At 37.0% G+C, this 19,687-nt stretch overlaps 1 protein-coding gene across 2 annotated transcripts in view; it reads right to left on the bottom strand.

Moving 5' to 3' along the window:
- Positions 1–19,687, bottom strand: part of ADGRA3 (adhesion G protein-coupled receptor A3) — a 119,011-nt gene that overhangs the window by 43,647 nt on the left and 55,677 nt on the right. For both annotated transcript variants that reach the window (XM_004266197.2, XM_033421595.2), the window contains exons 5-10: positions 17,617–17,688; positions 15,523–15,683; positions 13,670–13,883; positions 6,734–6,898; positions 3,605–3,806; positions 2,519–2,674 (exon numbers count right to left, since the gene is read on the bottom strand). In XM_004266197.2, coding sequence (XP_004266245.1) covers positions 2,519–2,674; positions 3,605–3,806; positions 6,734–6,898; positions 13,670–13,883; positions 15,523–15,683; positions 17,617–17,688 — 970 coding nt within the window. The remainder of the gene's footprint in view (positions 1–2,518; positions 2,675–3,604; positions 3,807–6,733; positions 6,899–13,669; positions 13,884–15,522; positions 15,684–17,616; positions 17,689–19,687) is intronic.

Here is a 19,687-nt window from a genome sequence, read left to right as displayed (position 1 = left end):
TAGACTTTCTCATCTTCTGAAATGGATGTACATTTGTTTTCACAAGAGAAATGACTATCGTAAATATGGAACAGACACTGCCTGACAGACAACCTTCAGCTCTTTTTAAAAGACCCCAGGAAACAAATCACTTAGATCTGGCAGTTTGATAGCTTCCAGCACCCACCTAAGACCATAGAGTACCACCCTGTGTTGGCTGGATTCAATCACAGGTTATTTTAGTTATAACAAAATCCACAGCAGAATAACTTTTTGGACATAATAGAAAAATCAATTTAATTGTCCAATTATGCTATATGCATTTAAGGATACCTCAGCATAATTTTATGCAGTGGTAATTAACTTAAAATGAAGCCCTTAAAATGAAGCCTCATGATTGCCTCTTAATATAGTAATAGACAGTGAAAGCAATGGCCTGTAGTCTAAGTTTCCAAAGAATCAGATATCTGTCACTGCATCATAGGTAATATTACATTTATACCTCAATTGTTCAATCCTGAATAATTTTCCTGTGTCTTCTATTTATACTTAATAAGTTGCCATCATTTGTTTCCAAAGATGATTAAAATTTTACCTCCTATGTTAGCCAGTGAAAGTGACAGCAATCTCCTTCAAACTAAGTTTGTAGATAAGTAACTAAAGCAGTCTCGTGATTTTTTTTTTTAAGGACCTCTTTCGTAGTCTCTGAGATCATAATAATGTTAAATTTCCCAACCCTATAAAAAGTATATCCTAGCTTTGCAATGATTCTGCAAAATAGTTTCACCTATATTTCTCACTTGCACACACAAACTTTGCACGTTACACAGGGCAAGTATCATCCCCCATTTTAAAAACAAAGGGCCCATGGTTAATAACTCACGAACCAGGTCCACTTCCAGTCCTCAACAAGATGCTTCCCCCTAAGAACATACTAAAGCAGCAGACCATTTTTTCCACACACCAGCAAACATGGTGGAATGTACCGCATTGCTCTTCCCAAGTTGGGAGGTGTGCAGAAGTCCCTCACACCAAAACAGGGCAGCATAGGAATAAACATCTATTACATGATGGCAAAATCTTTCTCCAGGTCCACATTCCAAATGTCATTCCAATTACTCTAGTGACCACCTTCCATGAATGACTTCTAATCATGTGGGCAGCTAACCTGTGATTATAATCAACAAGGGAGAGCAGTATTACCACAGAAGCAGAATTCACACGGCTCCTCCCAGGGCTAGAAAAATTTACCATGCGAAGCAGGCTGTGGCCCAAAGACACAATCAAGCAAGAGAACAGTTCATTAGGAAACTGTGGTCTGAAGTTCAGATAACAACACAGAAATGCCAACTCATCATCAAGTGGTCCGTTGACCTGAATCCTATCTACATACATGTCACTATTTTCTTTCCTTTAACAGTTACATCACATCAAGTAAAGTACCTAATGTACTAGGGCTGCAGTTTCAAAACATACCACCAAAATGCAAGATATTAATAGATACTATACAAAAAAAATTCCTTGGTTAAATGATTTAAGGAAAAAGGCATATTACTTACCTTTTTGCACATTAATGAATCTGAGATGTCCCACATAAAGAAATAAATTAGACTTTGTTTAGTCCAGTCTTTTCCCCACAGTACTTTTGGAATACAATGGGCAACACTGTACTAGAAAGTAAATGTTATACAGCAGAAACTTCTGGATTAGACAGCCAAGGTTCTTGGGTTCTGTTTTCAGCCCTGCCCTAACCTAGCTGAAAAACCTTAGGTAAATCATTTAATTTTTCTCTGGGCTTCAGTGTATGACCTAATCTAAGTTTCTTCTACCTCTAAAATTCATTTTTATGTAAGTGATTTTATCACAAGAGAAACAGTTTATATAAAGCTCTCACCTAGCTGGAAACTTAAAGTTTAAGAATATGTTAATCTGCATCTAAAAACTTATTCAAAACATTATTTGCTGCTCATTCATTCTGAAAACCGTGGTTTGTTGAAGTTTTCCCTTAAAGGATATCATGTGGACAAGCATATCACAGTTTTAACGTGGCCCCTTTTCAAAGCTATTAAATTTTCATAACTTGTGTATTTTAATCACATGGAATTTTTTTTTTTAAGTTCCTAAAGTAGTCTTTCACTTCTCTAGGACATTCCAAAAGCAGTTAAGCAATTTAACACAAGATCTGGGGGCCTAAAACTCTCACTAAAAAGGATGGACACCTGACAGTGTGGAGAAGAGAAATCCCAGGCAGCCTGAGAGAAGCAGCCAGGCTGACCTACAACGTGGATGCAGGACGTTGCTTTCTCACAGGCTGGCTGTGCCCCATCACGGTAATTTCCAAGAACTGACAGTTCACCTCTACTCTTCCCAACAAGTCACTATAATGGAGGATAGGTTTTTCAATGACAATTTTAGAAGTTAAAAGGTATATTTAGTTCAAACACAGCAAACATAAACAGCCTTTCAAAATACAGATTCAACCCTATCACATGACCATTTGCTGATATGCCATATGCTACAAATCTGAACCAGAAAATACCTCTTTTGATTTTTCCTCTTTAGTAAATCTTCCAAATTTCTCTATCATTTCAGCCACAAATATAACATCCATCTTGTCAGAGAAGTTGGCTGCTTCCACAGTGTAAGCCAATAATTGTCGGGCTGTGGCCACAGCGTTGGTAAGGTTGAGGGGCATCTATATTAAAAAGGCAAAAAGAAGCACTTAGCAAAATGATGGACAAAATTTAGACATCCTACCTTTGCATTTCAAAACATGGCAATGAATTCAAATTTTTTATCATCTACTCACTTGACCTTCTTAAAGTGCTTTTCCAAAACTGAGAAGACTGAAATATTATTGGAAACTTACCTGAAGGAATTATTTTTAACTTGGAATGGAATATAACAGTACATAAATGGGCTGCACCATCTCTACCTAGCCAAATTCTATATATACTCAATTCCAATTGCCTAGTAACACCTTTCCCGAGTATTCCAGCCAGGAAAGATCAATATCTGGCCTGGAACTCCTGCCACATGGGAGCATGAATCACTTATTTGCCTCTTATCTGTACTGTCATGCACTGCCAGTCATGCTTCCCATTTGTTTATTTATTGACTTAAACACGACTCAGCAGCAACCATTACAAAAAGGGTATATCAGGTGCAGAGGAACGTAAGAAAATGTGTAAGACACAGAAAGCACCTGCCAGCAGCTTATAATCTGCTATGGTTTAAAAAAAGACACACAGAAGCAGAGATAAGGAAAAGCATACGAATAGTACAAGTGCAACAAGGGATCACTTGTGACAAAGGATTTATAAAAGGAACTAAAGGGTAGCTTCCCAGGTGCATTTGAAGGATGGTTGGGATTTTGCCTGGAGATACAGATGATGAAGGTATTCAGGCTAAGGCACAGAGTCAGGTCGTAACTGGAAAGGAAGAGTGATGCCAGAGATGCCCTTCTCTGGTTGAGAAGGACAGGTCTGATCCCAAAGACACAGTCCACTGAAGTATAAACACCAAATCCTATGCTTTACTAGTATTAAAAAAAAAAAACTTATGTATTTGGTGTGAGTACCACGTTTTATTAGCACCCTCAGCCGATCTGAAGCTTTCCAGTTACCTGATTAAACATATAAAGAACTCTAGTGACATCATTTGCATACTGGCAGCGAGAATAATCATCATCCGCCCAAAAGCCACCTCGATCACATCTGCGCCAGGCCTTTCTCTCATCCTGGGCGTTTCCGGGATAGATCCCACCGCTGTGGGTATTCCGAGTACACTGCAGATGTGCGGTAATGCCTGCCAGCGTTCTGGGCCACCTAGAGAGACGAAGACAAAATGGCCTAAGAGAACCTACGCTGACACTAGTAATAGCAGAGGAAAATCAAGGTTTAGAACATGTCACACAGAATCAGACAAAAATCAAGAAGAAACAAAACTTTAATAATAAGGACCCCCAAAAAAATTTTTTTAAGTTAAAATGGACTAAACCGTTTTAAGCTACCAGCCAAGTGTATTTTATTACCCTAACAGAATATTTTCCTAAAATATTCTAAATATAAACAGACAGGGAAATTGTATCTTACCCAGTAGAAAAGAAAAATGGTACACCAAATGGTCCTGCGTTTCTTTTTAATTACTGTTACTGTATTGCTGGCTTATATAACCATTAGTTACATAAGGTCAGAATCTTATCCAATATAAATAGAATTTGCCCTGTCACAGAAGGAGAGTTAGGATATGTATAGAAAAGAGCTACCATAGCAGGCCCAAGACTGCTCTCCTTAGAAAGGCCTGCTTGCAATGCTGGTCCTTCGGTGGCACCTAGGAACTTGGGGCTTGGAGTGTTCCCATGAACAGTTAACTGGTAAAGGTGATTCACTGTACCTAGACTGTCTGGACAAGCAATATGGTGTATGCTAAGCACCTGCTTTCTTCCTGGGGGTCTGAAGTTTTGGTATCAGGTTGGCAGAGGATGCCTACATGACCAGCCCCCAACAAGAACTTTGGGTGCTGTGCCTCCAGTGGGCTTCCCTGGGCAGAAACACTATACAGAGGCTGCTGTCTTTTCAAGGCTGGAGGAGCAGTGAGCTCCGTGTGACCTTCCTGGGAGGCAGAGATAATCAAGAACCTTACATGTGGATCTCTCCAGAACCCACCTGTGTCTTTTTCCCTTATTATCCAGCTATGTATATTACTGTATCACTATATCTTAGATGTCACTACAGCTATATGCTGAATCTCATAAGTCCTTTTAGCAAACTTCTGCACTTGGCTGGGATGGCGGGGGGTGGGTCTTGGAGATGTCCAATACCATATACAACCGAATTTATCTGGGTGAAGCCCAGATAAATTGTATAGTCACTGTGCAAGTGAAGTGACTACACTGACCTGCTGGTATGAATCAGCACTAACTGGATTGAGAGAAATCTTTGTTATTTGAGCTTTATTTCTCCAAAACTGGGAATGAAAATAACATATTTGATAATATGTTGTATGTCATATATATATATTATATATATGAGTCAGTTATAGCTGACTCATAACATATGAACTGCTAAATTATAATATCAGCCACACCAAAATAGAATGCATTATGAAAAACTATATAAAAGATGAAGCAAGACTAAACTAAATCTTATTAATGCAGTGGAAGTTGTAACTGTATAATATCTTACAGAATGTCAAAAGATAAATAATTCATTAATCAGTTAAATGGTTAGACTCTACTTCTATTTTTAAAAATGGAAAACCCTCCAAAACTATGAGTAAAAACAGAAAATCCACCACAAGCAGAAAACATACTATGACTATTTAATGAAGATGTTGAATTTAACAAAATTAACAAATGTTATATATTGCACTTTAACGTATACTTTAAATATTTAAATATTATAGATTGTTAATCCACATAAAAAATTTATCCATTGGCAATAATAAATTATGATTTCCACACATTCATGTCAAGGAGAATTTTAAAAGGGGGAGGGGGAGGAGGACGAAAGACTATTTTTAAAAAATCAATGGAGAAGTAGCTGAGGTAAAGATGTTATTGCTTCTTTACCTTTGACTTGAAAGATTAACACCAAAGGGTTTTTTTTCTTATCCTTAAAAATCAGACTTACAGCCACAAGGCAGCAATACCACCAATCATAAGACAGCTATGAACTGGGTATTCAACAATCTTTATGCTGCTTTACAGAGCTACATATTTCCCTTCATCTATATTAACTATATAACTCATTGCTAAAATTCTAAACATAAAGAACTTTAGGTAAATAACATATTTAAAGATAATGTTTTAAAGCAACTTTGAAAGTAAGGAGAGTCTAAGGTAAAAGTTTTTAGCTCTCACAAATTCTAAACTTTCTACTAAAAAAAAGCAAACAAATCACAATATTTAACCCATTCTGATCATCTTAACAGAGTCCAACACTAGTGGCTCCCCAGCTTTCAGACCACCCAACAGCCTTCCTTTCTCAAAGTCCCTCTTGCTTAATTGCCAGAAGAACCAAAGGGGAGGAAAAATGGTTATGTGTTTCTGCTAATTATGATGTCCACTTAACTGCCTACGGTTAAAAGTCAATTAGCACCACAAAACCTTCCAAAGGTCATCCAAAAAGAGCCCTTAAAAAAAAAACAGGAAAAAAAAAAAGAAAACAGGAAATGCTATTAAGCACACTATTTTAGTAGAATTTCCAAACTGTTTCCTAAAGTAGTGGTTCTTAACTTTTACAATAAAACCACCTGATAAAAATGAACACTTCTCGGGCTTCCCTGGTGGTACAGTGGTTGAGAGTCCGCCTGCCGATGCAGGGGACACGGGCTCGTGCCCTGGTCCGGGAAGATCCCACACGCCTCGGAGCGGCTGGACCCATAAGCCAGGGCTGCTGAGCCTGTGTGTCCAGAGCCTGTGCTCTGCAACGGGAGAGGCCACAACAGTGAGAGGCCCGTGTACCACAAAAAAAAAAAAAAAAAAGAACACTTCTGGCTCAACTTTCAGAGACTTATAAATCAATAGATCTCAGATAAAGTTCAGGCACCTCTTTTTACTTTTAATCTCCATAAATGATTCTGAAATCACTTATGGGTAGTCCTTAGATATATAAGGATATATATGTGAATACGCATACATTGCTCAAATTTTCTTTCTGACGACAGGAGACTGGTCACATATGTCTATGCCTTTGAGAATAAAAAGACGAGGGGCCAGTCAGCCCTTTCCAGCACTCTCCATGTCACTGACCTGAAATCCCCTTTATTGTTTACCACCCTCTCGGGAGGACAGTACTGTGCAGAGCTTTCTAAGACCACAATATCGACGGTTCTCGTATTGTTCCCACGTTTGGACTGGACATGGCAGCCCCAATTTCCAGTCGATCCAGCCTGAATATTAGAAATGGTTAGGGCACTGCATGAAGAAAGAGTTTAAAGAGAGAGAAAATATGGTTAGGCAAGAAGGAAGACAACATGTGCTTCGATCATTCTTTGAGCAAACATGAATGTATGCTGTAGGACAAGCACTTGCTTGCTAGATTAATAATAATAATAAAAAAATAACCCCTCCATTTAAGTACTTCAGCAGCAAGTCAAGACAGGCAGGTAAAGGGAGACCTAAAATACTACGGTAAAAGCTATAGCATAAGAATGAATGGAGTGGCACTGAGACTTCTCCCTCCAAGAAAAGGGAGGGCAGGCCACCACAGGGAGCAGAAACCAAGTGCCAAGGCAGAAACATCATGGCACTTCCTTCAGCAAAACTAAAGGAAAGTCAATTTCTGTTTTGTATATAAGTTCATTTGTAACCTTTTTTTTTTTTTAGGTTACACATACAAGCAATAAAAACAGAAACAGACCCACAGACATAGAAAACAAACTTATGGTTGCCAAAGGGGAAAGGGAGGAGGAGGGATAAATTAGGTGTCTGGGATCAGTATACACACACTCCTATATATAAAATAGTAACCAGCAGGGAACTTCACTCGGTATTCTGGAATAACCTATAAGGGAGAAGAATGTGAAATAGATACATGCATACACGTATAACTGAATCACTTTGCTGTACAACTGAAACTAACACATTATAAATAAACTATACTTCAATAAATAAAGAAAAAAATCAAAAACAAAATGATAATTAAAAAAAAACTAATAGTTTCCAAGTTATATCTACCTTTTCAGATCCATACTCAAGCATGAAGAAGACTACTATTATGAAGTGTGTAATTAATATTTAAGATGAAATATTTTGTGGAAAAGGAGTTAAAACCTGTTAAGTCTCTAAAAAGATTTAATAAATTACCAATTAATGCTTTAACAAAAGTAGCTTTCCATTTAAAAGTACACTTCAACTTATAGTAACAGCTATATTTCTAAATAGCTGTCAGAAAATTCAACTTTCAAGATGAAATCATAATTCTCTAATATAAATCCTATTAATTAAAGAGCAAATGTCAGAACCTTCAATTAAACTTTATTCCCCCCACATGATCTACTATACTTTGCTTTCATGTAGAAACAAATAAATCATTAGACATAAAGCATGTATAATTTTAATTAACTTAACAAAATAATGCCTTGAAATTAAAACACATTTTTCTAGCTTCCTAAAATCATTAATGGCTATACAACAACAAATGTTCTAATAAAGACTTTGAGGCACTGTGATTCTGAACCAAAGAAAATATTTATCATCTTTACTAAGTTAGTAAACAAACTAAAACATTGAAATAAATATATTCAAGGTAAAATGACACAGAAGAGTTTGACATTAAATTTAAATAACCAGAAAGCCTGTCAAACATTATAGTTTGCATAGCTCTATCGAACTAGGAAGTGTATAAAAATTTTTGGCAATAAAAAGCATTCCCTAATCCAGAGATCCCCAAATTTTCTTGGTTCATGGTTCCTTCACTAGATAACTTCCACAATGCCCCTAGCCTCAAAGAAACACCTAGGGTGAAAGCAATCTACAGATTCAATGCAATCCCTATCAAACTACCACTGGCATTTTTCACAGAACTAGAACAAAAAATTTTACAGTTTGTATGGAAACAAAAAAGACCCCAAATAGCCAAAGTAATCTTGAGAAAGAAAAATGAAGCTGGAGGAATGAGGCTCCCTGACTTCAGACTATACTACAAAGCTACAGTAATCAAGACAGTATGGTACTGCACAAAAACAGAAATGTACATCAATGGAACAGGATAGGAAGCCCAGAGATAAACCCATGCACATATGGTCACCTTATCTTTGATAAAGGAGGCAGGAATGTACAGTGGAGAAAGGACAGCCTCTTCAATAAGTGGTGCTGGGAAAACTGGACAGGTACATGTAAAAGAATGAAATTAGAACACTCCCTAACACCATACACAAAAATAAACTCCAAATGGATTAAAGACCTAAATGTAAGGCCAGACACTATCAAACTCTTCGAGGAAAACATAGGCAGAACAACCTATGACATAAATCACAGCAAGATCCTTTTTGACCCACCTCCTAGAGAAATGGAAATAAAAACAAAAATAAACAAATGGGACCTAATGAAACTTCAAAGCTTTTGCACAGCAAAGGAAACCATAAACAAGATGAAAAGACAACCCTCAGAATGGGAGAAAATATTTGCAAATGAAGCAACTGACAAAGGATTAATCTCCAAATTTTACAAGCAGCTCATGCAGCTCAATAGCAAAAAACAAACAACTTAATCCAAAAATGGGCAGAAGACCTAAATACACATTTCTCCAAAGAAGAGATACAGACTGCCAACAAACACATGAAAGGATGCTCAACATCACTAATCATTAGATAAATGCAAATCAAAACTACAATGAGGTATCACTTCACACAGGTCAGAATGGCCATCATCAAAAAATCTACAAACAATAAATGCTGGAGAGGGTGTGGAGAAAAGGGAACCCTCTTGTACTGTTGGTGGGAATGTAAATTGATACAGCCACTATGGAGAACAGTACGTAGGTTCCTTAAAAAACTAAAAGTAGAACTACCATACGACCCAGCAATCCCACTTCTGGGCATATACCCCGAGAAAAACAATTCAAAAAGAGTCACGTACCACAATGTTCACTGCAGCACTATTTACAATAGCCAGGACATGGAAGCAACCTAAGTGTCCATTGACAGATGAATGGATAAAGAGGATGTGGCACATATATACAACGGAATATTTCTCAGCCATAAAAAGAAATGAAACTGAGTTATTTGTAGTGAGGTGGATGGACCTAGAGAGTCAGTAAGCCAGTCAGAGTGCAGTAAGCCAGAAAGAGAAAAATAAATACCGTATGCTAACACATATATATGGAATCTAAAAAAAAAAAAAAATGGTTCTGATGAACCTAGGGGCAGGAGAGGAATAAAGACGCAGACGTAGAAAATGGACTGGAGGACACGGTGCAGGGGAGGGTAAGCTGGGATGAGTGAGAGAGTAGCATTGACATATACACACTACCAAATGTAAAACAGATAGCTAGTGGGAAGCAGCCGCATAGCACAGGGAGATCAGCTCGGTGCTTTGTGACCACCTAGAGGGGTGGAATAGGGAGGGTAGGAGGGAGATGCAAGAAGAAGGGGGTATGGGGTTATATGTATACGTAGAGCTGATTCACCTTGTTATACAGCAGAAACTAACACAACATTGTAAAGCAATTATACTCCAATAAAGATGTTAAAAAAATACAATCGACTATAACAGAATAAAATAGAAAAACAAAAAACAACACCTAGGGTGGTTCCAATGACTAAATGCAATCCTAAAACTATGTATATATGTCCTAATAACTTAGTAGCCATTTGAAAAAAAACACACATCAATTAAAATAAGTATTTCATTCTTAACCACAACTACTTCCTAATGGGCTGTGCATGCCTATTGGGCACTCCAAAATTAATCAAACATTAGATACAGATCAAACAGTGATATCCATGTTCCTTGTTCCAAAATTATTTTCACACACTACTTGCTTTTGCACCATAGTAACTGTCAAAATCCCATTATCTAAAGTATGGCACCAGCAAAAGAGATGCAGTATCATGTAAATTCAACACCCTAACTGCCTGGAGCTGGTAGCTGTGTCGTGTCTCACTAATGCCCAGTATCACTATGCTCAAACACTTATAATACCACACAGCACCTCCGTTAACACACTGTGGCACCCCAGGACACATTAGCATACCCTCTGGGGAAAACGGTCCTAACCCAACTTTCAGCAATACCTTCAATGTCTAAAACCAATTATCGGAACAAAGTTTTCAGGAATCCTCAACACGACCTATTAGGAGATTTAAGGAGAAGGAGGTAGCTTCAATTTCAGTGTCTAGGAAAAATACAAACTCTGATTCTTACTAATGAAGGATCAACGACATGAGGAGACCAATGAAGAATCAAGAGCTGTATGAGGTAAACCAGTCCAATAACCACATACTTCCTTTTCCTACAACTCCTTTATTATTCTGGGATTAACTCTGTGTAAAGGACTTCTCAGTCTTCATATGAAAGATTTTCACTTTGGTAAGTGTCCCTACCAACAAAAAAATGTTAGGTGAAGTTGCTATCCTTAGAATTAATTTTTTTGTAATGCTAAAGGAATTTAGATTAATTTAAACATGACGTACAGAAATAAATTTATAAAGTAAATCTAGTTACTTTATAGCTACAAAATTTAAGAGTTAAATTAAAGCTCTTGGAACTATATTCAATATCCTGTGATAAACAATAATGGAAAAGAATATGAAGAAGAATAATATACATATAATTCAGTCACTTTGCTGTAGAGCAGAAATTAACACAACACTGTAAATCAACTATACTTTTCAATAAAATTTAAAAAAATAAGGCTCTTTTATTCAGAAAAGGGTTCTATTACATTTTTAAAGCTTTATTATTGTATTATATGTCAATTATTGTCTACTCAGAAAATAAACTGCTTAAAATATACAATTTGGGGACTTCCCTGGTGGCACAGTGGTTAAGAATCTGCCTGCCAATGCAGGGGACACAGGTTCTATCCCTGGTCCGGGAAGATCCCACATCCCGCGGAGCAACTAAGCCCGTGCGCCACAACTACTGAGCCCATGGGTCTGCGTGCCGCAACTACTGAAGCCAAGCGCCTAGAGCCTGTGCTCCGCAACAAGGGAAGCCACTGCAATGAGAAGCCCACGCACCGCAACGAAGAGTAGCCCCTGCTCGCCGCAGCTAGAGAAAGCCCGCACGCGGCAACCAAGACCCAACGCAGCCCAAAAAATACATATATATACAATTTGGTAAGTTTTGACATATGTATACACTTGTGAAATTATCACACAGTAAAAATAATGTAACAATTAGAATCTTCTCACTGGAACTTAATATTAAGTGCAAAGAACATATAAAAAACTTTCCTAACAATCTTATCCCCAATAAAAGAACTCTGCTTCTGGTAATAGCAGAGTGGTTCCTATCAAACCACCCTCCCCGCAATTAACAGTTAGTTATAAGCTGTGAACAAAACTACAATATGATAACTATCTGAACACATGGAGAGTGATCCAAGGCAAGCAGAAACCGAAGAGGACCTGACAGTAGGAAGAAGGGAATGGCAGTGGGGAGTAACCAGGAAATTTTTTTAATGGCTTTTGCCCAAGGGCAGGCATTATTCAAATAGAAACTCAAAATCTTACCGGTTGAAAAATCAGAGGACAGAGGGAGAAAGGAGCCTGGCTGGAAGCCCAAACTTCTGCATATAAAATCCACCCAGCTCTTTAACTGACCCTGACCCTGACCCATGCAGACAGGGCAAACACCAAGCAGATTTCAGTGGCTGCCTAATACAGAAAAGCCAGATCTAGGAGTCTGAATTTAACCAAGGTAACTGTTCAATGAAACAAAACTAGCTGTCTTGAGAAGAATACAAAGGAATCCAGAGTCAGGGATCAGCAAACTTTTTCTTTGAAGGCCAGACAGTAAATACTTTAGGCTTTGCTGACCAAGAAGCAACGCTGAGAATATTATGTAGGTACTTTTATAACCATTTGAAATGTAACCATTTAAAACTATAAAAAAACATTCATAGGCCAGATTTGTCCCATAAGCTGTACTCTGTCTACTTTTCTATAGCAAATTATTCACAATGTCCAGGATACAATCCAACATTACCAGACATATAAACAATATTTTTTAAATAGCGAAATATAAACCATATTTATAAGAAAAATAGTAAAGGTGACGATCCCAAGATGACCCAGATACTGGAATATGAAAGCAAGGATTTAAGGGTATCTACTATAAAAGTTGAAAGACACAAATGAAAATATGCTTCTAACAAACAGTTAGGAAATCTCAGAAGAGAAAGAGATATTATAAAATAGAATATTTGAACCTCAAAATGCCCAAACCTGAGTCTCAACTCAGACAGCTTTTAGTTTCTTGGTAATTTTTTCATGATGCTTTTGTAATACTACCCTAAAGTGCCCCAGGAGAGAGCTAAGAAACTACAGATCTACTCTTCAATATTCAAGCTGAGGTCTATCTTTATGAAATTGGTAGGAAGGAAAGACAGAGAGAGACAGAAAAAGGCTTGGAGAGATACACAGAGACAGAAAGAGAGGCAGAGAGAAGGAAAGAGAAAATTCAATACCTACAGATTAAGATTTTACCAAAATAAAACATGATAAGTGATAACATCATATTTATTTTTATCCTGTTTTTTGTACTTTAAGTTCATTCCAATTAACTATTGCTATGCTTGCACCAATCGTGGGTTGACACGTGTTATATTCTTTTATACTAGTGGGGTGAAAAAAGGAAGTATCTTAAAATGTTACATTAATCTTAAGACAGTGAAAATTAGGTGATTCCCAAAAGTGAAATTCTAAGCTTATTAGTAGCAGGAAATTGTTAGAAATTAAGTTTGGCACTAAAAGTTTACATTTTTTCCTCGAGACTTTAAACAAAAAGTCTCTCACTTTTAAACAGTGTTTCCCTTTTATCCTATGCTTTTTTCCTCCAAAACTGGATGGAAAAGATAGTTATTTAATTTTAGAAGATAAGTAACAATCAGGAAAAGAAATGTCAGAAGTTTGCTTTTTTAAATGCAAGAAGGTAAAATATTCATTCAAATTCTAACTAAACAGTACAATTCTGAAATGATAAAATCCAGAGACAATTTCTCATCTAAAAAAAGTTTACCTTGCAATCAACGAGCAGTTGTGAATCATGTTCTTTTCAACAAAGATACCTTGGGATTCATCAGTTTCGACTATTCGCCCATCCTGATACCATAACACTTGCATGTCTTGATCAATATATGAAGCCATACACTGGAAAGGAAGGCTGTCTCCTTCAAACACAACTTGACGATGAGATGGAGTCATGTAGAAAGATGGTAATTCAAGGGGAGGATCTAGAGACAGTAAAATAAAGACTCAGTTAACAAATACAATACTATATTCACACTCCAAAATTTAAAATTATAGAAATTCTAATTGAAATTTTAAAAATGGAAAAACAAATTTCTCAGTAATCAGCATTCTAATGTTAGTATCAACAAAGCTATTACTGAATTAAGAGGGTCCAAGATGAAAACACCGTTAAGTAAAATTAAAATGAAACCATTTCATATCAACTTTTACAAAGCTGATATATTTCCTTCCAGTAAGAAAAATAAAAGAGAAATTTTAACTACATATGCAAAAATGTACACAAATCTTTTGGCTCATTAAAAGTCTTTAAAATATTTAGTTCCTTTGTCTAACACAATAATTCTACTTTTAGTAGTATTCTATCCTAAATAGCTAATATGTAAAGATGTACACAAGGAAATTAATCCTTTTAATGTTTATAGAGTGAGAAATTATTAACCTAAATCTGCAGTAATAAGGAAATTGCTATGGCTACATCTCTGTAATGAAAAAATAAAAGTTATGGCCACATCTGTATAATGGATTGGTATGCATCTTTTATATGATGAGGAAACAAGTTTACACCATTTCCAGTTACAAAAGGTTACAAAATAACATTAGAGTATGATATTTTGGACAAAACATAATAAAAAGGTATAGAAGATGATACACCAAGGTATCCTTGACATTAGCTACCTATGAATGATAAGAATGTAAGTACGGGTTTTGTTTTTTTCTTCTTTTAGTTTTTCATTTTCCCCCCAGCTTTATGGAGGTATAACTGACAAAATTATAAGTTATTTAAAGTGTACACCAAGGTAATTTGATATATGTACACATCATTTCTTTTTATAAATCTTTAATCCAATGAGCATATTTTACATGTGAAACAATAATGATAATAAAAATAAATGGAAAAAACGGATACAGTTGTCTATTTTCAAACACAAAGACTAAACTAGAACCTACCTCTATCATTTTAAGGACTGTGTTTGGTTTTCTGTTTTTTGTTTTTCGTTTAGCACATGGTAAATGTGTTATTTCCCTCAAGCCTTCAGATATTCTTAAAATTCATGATTTTCAACAGCTGCATACTATCTCACTGAATTGATGTACCATAATTAAACCAATGCCCTATTTTTGAGAATTTAGGATATGTTCACAAAGTCTGAAGATTTACACACACAGCTGATTATTTCTTAAGAATTAACCCCTACATGCAGAATTACTATACGAAGTTGTATCAATTTTTTAAGAACACCAATACATATTGCCAAACTATCCTTCAAAAAGGCTGTATCAATTCACACCCCACCAACAAAAAGTGTGATTGTATCCTGAGATTTTATTACTATCAACAAATTCCTGATTTGCTGTTAGAAAATCTGAAGATCTATACTATTTATTGAAACTGGATTTCATAAAGAAAGCTGTTCAGAACCTAAGAACTTTAAACACCCATCGAAAAAATGTTTTTTAATCCAGCTGACTTAACTATCAGCAAAAACTAAATATTATCAAATCCATGAAGACTGACAGTTGTAATCAGTCCCAATGTGTAAACAGAACTCCGCAGTTTGTCAGGCAAAACAAGATAACAAGTAAAATACAGTTAACCCTTTCTCAGTTTGTCTTCCTTACCGCACGTCAACAACTCCTGCTTCACACCTGTGACTGGCTGGGCCTGAAGAGACTTAGGATAAACACACCGTGTGTCCCGTACCGTGATGTTTCTCTCCTTTACCCAGCGATGCATCCACAGTATGTTACAATCACACAGCAGATACTCAGTCTGAAATTCTCTGTAGCATACAAAATGCAATTTAGAGGTTATGGTGAATGAATTAAATCGCATTTTTGCTTTATGTTGGCCTTACCCTTTGGGTGGCAAGCACATTCCTGCTCACTCTTACCATGCTACGGCACATACTGTACCATCAACTGGTTATGGTCTCCTTTCCCTTGAGATGACGCCAAATGCCTGACCCCAGCTCCCTTCCCCACTGATTCGGGGAGTGACTCCAGTTTCAATCAAAGTTGGTACGTGAACAAAATCTATTCCTCATCTATGTAACAAACTCCTGAAGCCCAGGGTACTGGAATACCACATCCCCATCCTTTGTGTCTATCAAACTGTTACCCTTTCATCAAGTCTGTGGTACAAATACTGGATCCTGAAGCCTTCCCCAATTTTTCCAGCATCACTGCCATGTTCTTGGCTTAAATACCTGCAAACTCTGTTAGTTCTGGCAACATAAAGCAATATATGACTGTTTCACATGGTTATATTCTGTTTATCTGACTAGGATGACTGGCTGACTTCTAATTCCTAAGCACCACCTTCTGGTCAGTTTCCAGCACGATCAGTTATAAACACTGGCAATTTTGCCCAATTTTTGGATGAAAGTACTTCCTACATTGCTGCTATCCAGGGTCTCAAAAGCCAGATTATTTTTACAGCCTTTATTTCCTAAACTTCACAGAAATGGCTGACATGAGCCCACTAAAAGGAGATGTTTTCACTAAAAAGCAGTTTTCTGGATAAGAACTGTAGCAGTACCAAAAAGACCAGAGAGAGTTTGATGCCGTGTGATTCTAGAAGTACATACATATGTCTGCCATGGGGAGAAGCACCGTGAGCGCCTAACCTATCAGCTACATCCCAATGAAAACTGCTAAATGAGATTGAAATGATAAATTTAGAAAACGAAAGATGAGGAGGAGGGAAGGGAAAAAAGGGAAGAAGTCAGCATACATCAAACAGAGACATCTGGCAGAGAAGACATTTTTCACTGGAAAAAGAGACTCAAGCCCATATGTTATATACCATAAAAATTTGAAAAACATTTTATTTAACTGTAATTCCAACAGAAATCATTATAACTTATACTTTGAAATATATTAAGGTTTATCTGAAAATACAGTTAGCTTCAAAAGTAACTCCTATACAATCTCGCACTTAATAAAACTGTATTTTGGGGGGAAAAAATCAGCCAGTTCTCAAGCTACAGAGAATTATGTAAATATGACCTTACGCTGACTTCATAAAGCAGGCATTCTATGTAAGCACGCCTAGAAATGTCAGTAATAAGTTGTGAATTCAGTTTGGGGGATGGAGTTACAGGATAAAATTAAATCGCTAAAGCATAACATAGTCTTAACTATAAATTCTTTTTTTCTTTTTTTTTTTTTGCGGTACGTGGGCCTCTCACTGTTGTGGCCTCTCCCGTTGCGGAGCACAGGCTCCGGACGCACAGGCTCAGCGGCCATGGCTCACAGGCCCAGCCGCTCTGCGGCATGTGGGATCTTCCCGGACCGGGACATGAACCTGTGTTCCCTGCATCGGCAGGCGGACTCAACCACTGCGCCATCAGGGAAGCCCTATAAATTCTTCATAGGGAGGGAGGCATATTTTATACTTTGGGAATTTAATTAGCTGAACGAAATATTTTCTGATTTGGAAATACAAAGAGAAAAAAATTACCAATTTATTTACTTTAAATATAAATTAGAGAGGTAGAGTAGTATTCTAAGGAGAAAATGGTTGTCCCAGCCTGAGACACATTATTAAGGTTTATGGTATGTTTTTCAATGTGAATGCAAGTTCTCAAGTGAGATTCTAATTATTGCAAAATCACAAGCTTTTCCTATGAATTCTCTTAAGCCATATAATAACTTTTTAATTTTAAAACACTAAAATATATCTACTAAAACAGGAGAAAAATTCTTACTTACAAAGATCGTAATGAGCCAAGATAATCAAAAGTTCCTTGAGATAATGATGAAAACAAATTCCCTGAAAGGTTCCTGGAAAAAAGGAAATAATTACACTTTAAGCAATGCTAACAATTATATACCGTTTTATCTATTTTATATTTCCTAAAATGTCCTATCATTAACTACTGTTATAAAGAATTTATGAAAGTTGTTTTAAATCTTGTGAAGAGAAACATCTAGTAAATATTTTCTCCAAAGCTGAAGAAGAAAATTGCTCTTAACCTTATATAAGGCAGTAAACAAAATTATTTAAAATTACTGCTGGATAAGGATTTTTCTATCAAATATCCTGTGAACCTCAAAGTTGACTTCCTGAACTAGATCTTCAGTCATACTCTCATTGAAACAAGAATTATTCTTCATGTGTTCACTCAGTATCACATAAGAAAGCAAAAATTTAAAAAAACATGGAAAAGGAGGGTCTGAAGGGCCAGCAACAGCTGACAGTAACCCAGTAAAATAAGTTGGCAGAGTGAAACGAGTCCAGGGTTTAAGACGAAAGACTTGGGATAGAATTCCGTGTTGGCTTTGGGCAAATTACTTAACCTCTCTCGTTTCCCCCTGTATCATGGCTTTAATACCTAAACACTTGCAGAGTTTTGTATGAACTGCAGAACAACTTATGCTACAATGTGAGTAGTTTGTTACACCCATCATGCTTTGACCAAATCATTTTTTGTGATTTCTTCCATGCTTGACTATAAGCTCCAGGAGAGGAAGGACTTGTGTGTCTTATTTACTGGGGTACCTCTGTCAGCTAGTAACAAACTGGGGTATATAGTAGGTGCTCAATTGTGGTGGCTGACTGTTCAGACCCCACCTTTAGGAGGCGCTAGCAAGGACTCTGGGAAAATGGCAGCATGGTCCAACCATCACAAGATCTTTTCTGTGCCTTTTGTAGTAACAAGAATGATAAAATTTTGGGACTTCCCTTGTGGCACAGTGGTTAAGAATCCGCCTGCCAGTGCAGGGGACACAGGTTCGAGCCCTGGTCCAGGAATATCCCACATGCCACAGAGCAACTACACCCGGGCACCACAACTACTGAGCCTGTGCTCTAGAGCCCGTGAGCCACAACTACTGAGCCCTCGTGCCACAGCACACCTAGAGCCCGGGCTCCATAAAAGAGAAGCCACTGCAATGAGAAGCCTGCGCACCACAATGAAGAGTAGCCCCTGCTCGCTGCAACTAGAGAAAGCCCGCATGCAACAATGAAGACCCAATGCAGCCAAAAATAAATTTTAAAAAATTTAAAAAAAAAAGAATGATAATATTTGGACCTAGAGTTCTCAAGGAAGAAGTCCTGAGACCTGCAAGGAGGCCTGCCTCTCCTCCAGAGTCTGAGTTTCATCCTTCAAGTGTGGAAGAAAGTGACATTTGGGTAGATGGATTCTCCAGTGAGGAGAGGAAAGAGAATTGATGGGGGAGAGGTCAGCTGTTACCATGACACCTGCAGCAATGTATTCCTGGATGGGAAGACAATATTATACAAACACCAATCCCTCGCAAATTAATATACTGATATAATGGATTTCAGTAAGAACATCACTGGATTCATTTTTATTGCCTTAGGATTTTTTTGATAGAAAAAAGGCTGGATAAAATAATTTTGATCTTCATAAAAGAATTGCCTAGGAACTTAAAAAACAAAAAGAATACTTGCAAATCAAAAGAACCATGAAAGCGATGCCCTTTTCTTTTTTGGCCTATCAGAGTGAATACTGAATGTGGATTTCGAAAAGGGTACAGCTGATGGAGTGTAAATCACTGTAACATTTTAAGAAAGTAACCTAGATGCAATTAAAATGAACAACTATACTTTTATGAAGGTACCCTATGTGAAATTATATGACTTCTGGGATTTACTTTAAAATGTACGCAGGAAGACAAGAGATGTGAGGTGTAACTAAAACAAGACTGGCTATGAGTTACTAAGTGTTGAAACTGATTGATGGGTCCATGGAGATTCCTTATACAATTACCTGTAATATTTTTTTCGATGTGTTGAAAGAGTCCATAGTAGTAAGTT

This window comes from Orcinus orca, chromosome 4, assembly GCF_937001465.1.
Source record: "Orcinus orca chromosome 4, mOrcOrc1.1, whole genome shotgun sequence".
NCBI lineage: Eukaryota > Metazoa > Chordata > Mammalia > Artiodactyla > Delphinidae > Orcinus > Orcinus orca.
Note: the sequence above shows the minus strand (reverse complement) of the source record. Positions and strands in the feature narration are given on the sequence as shown.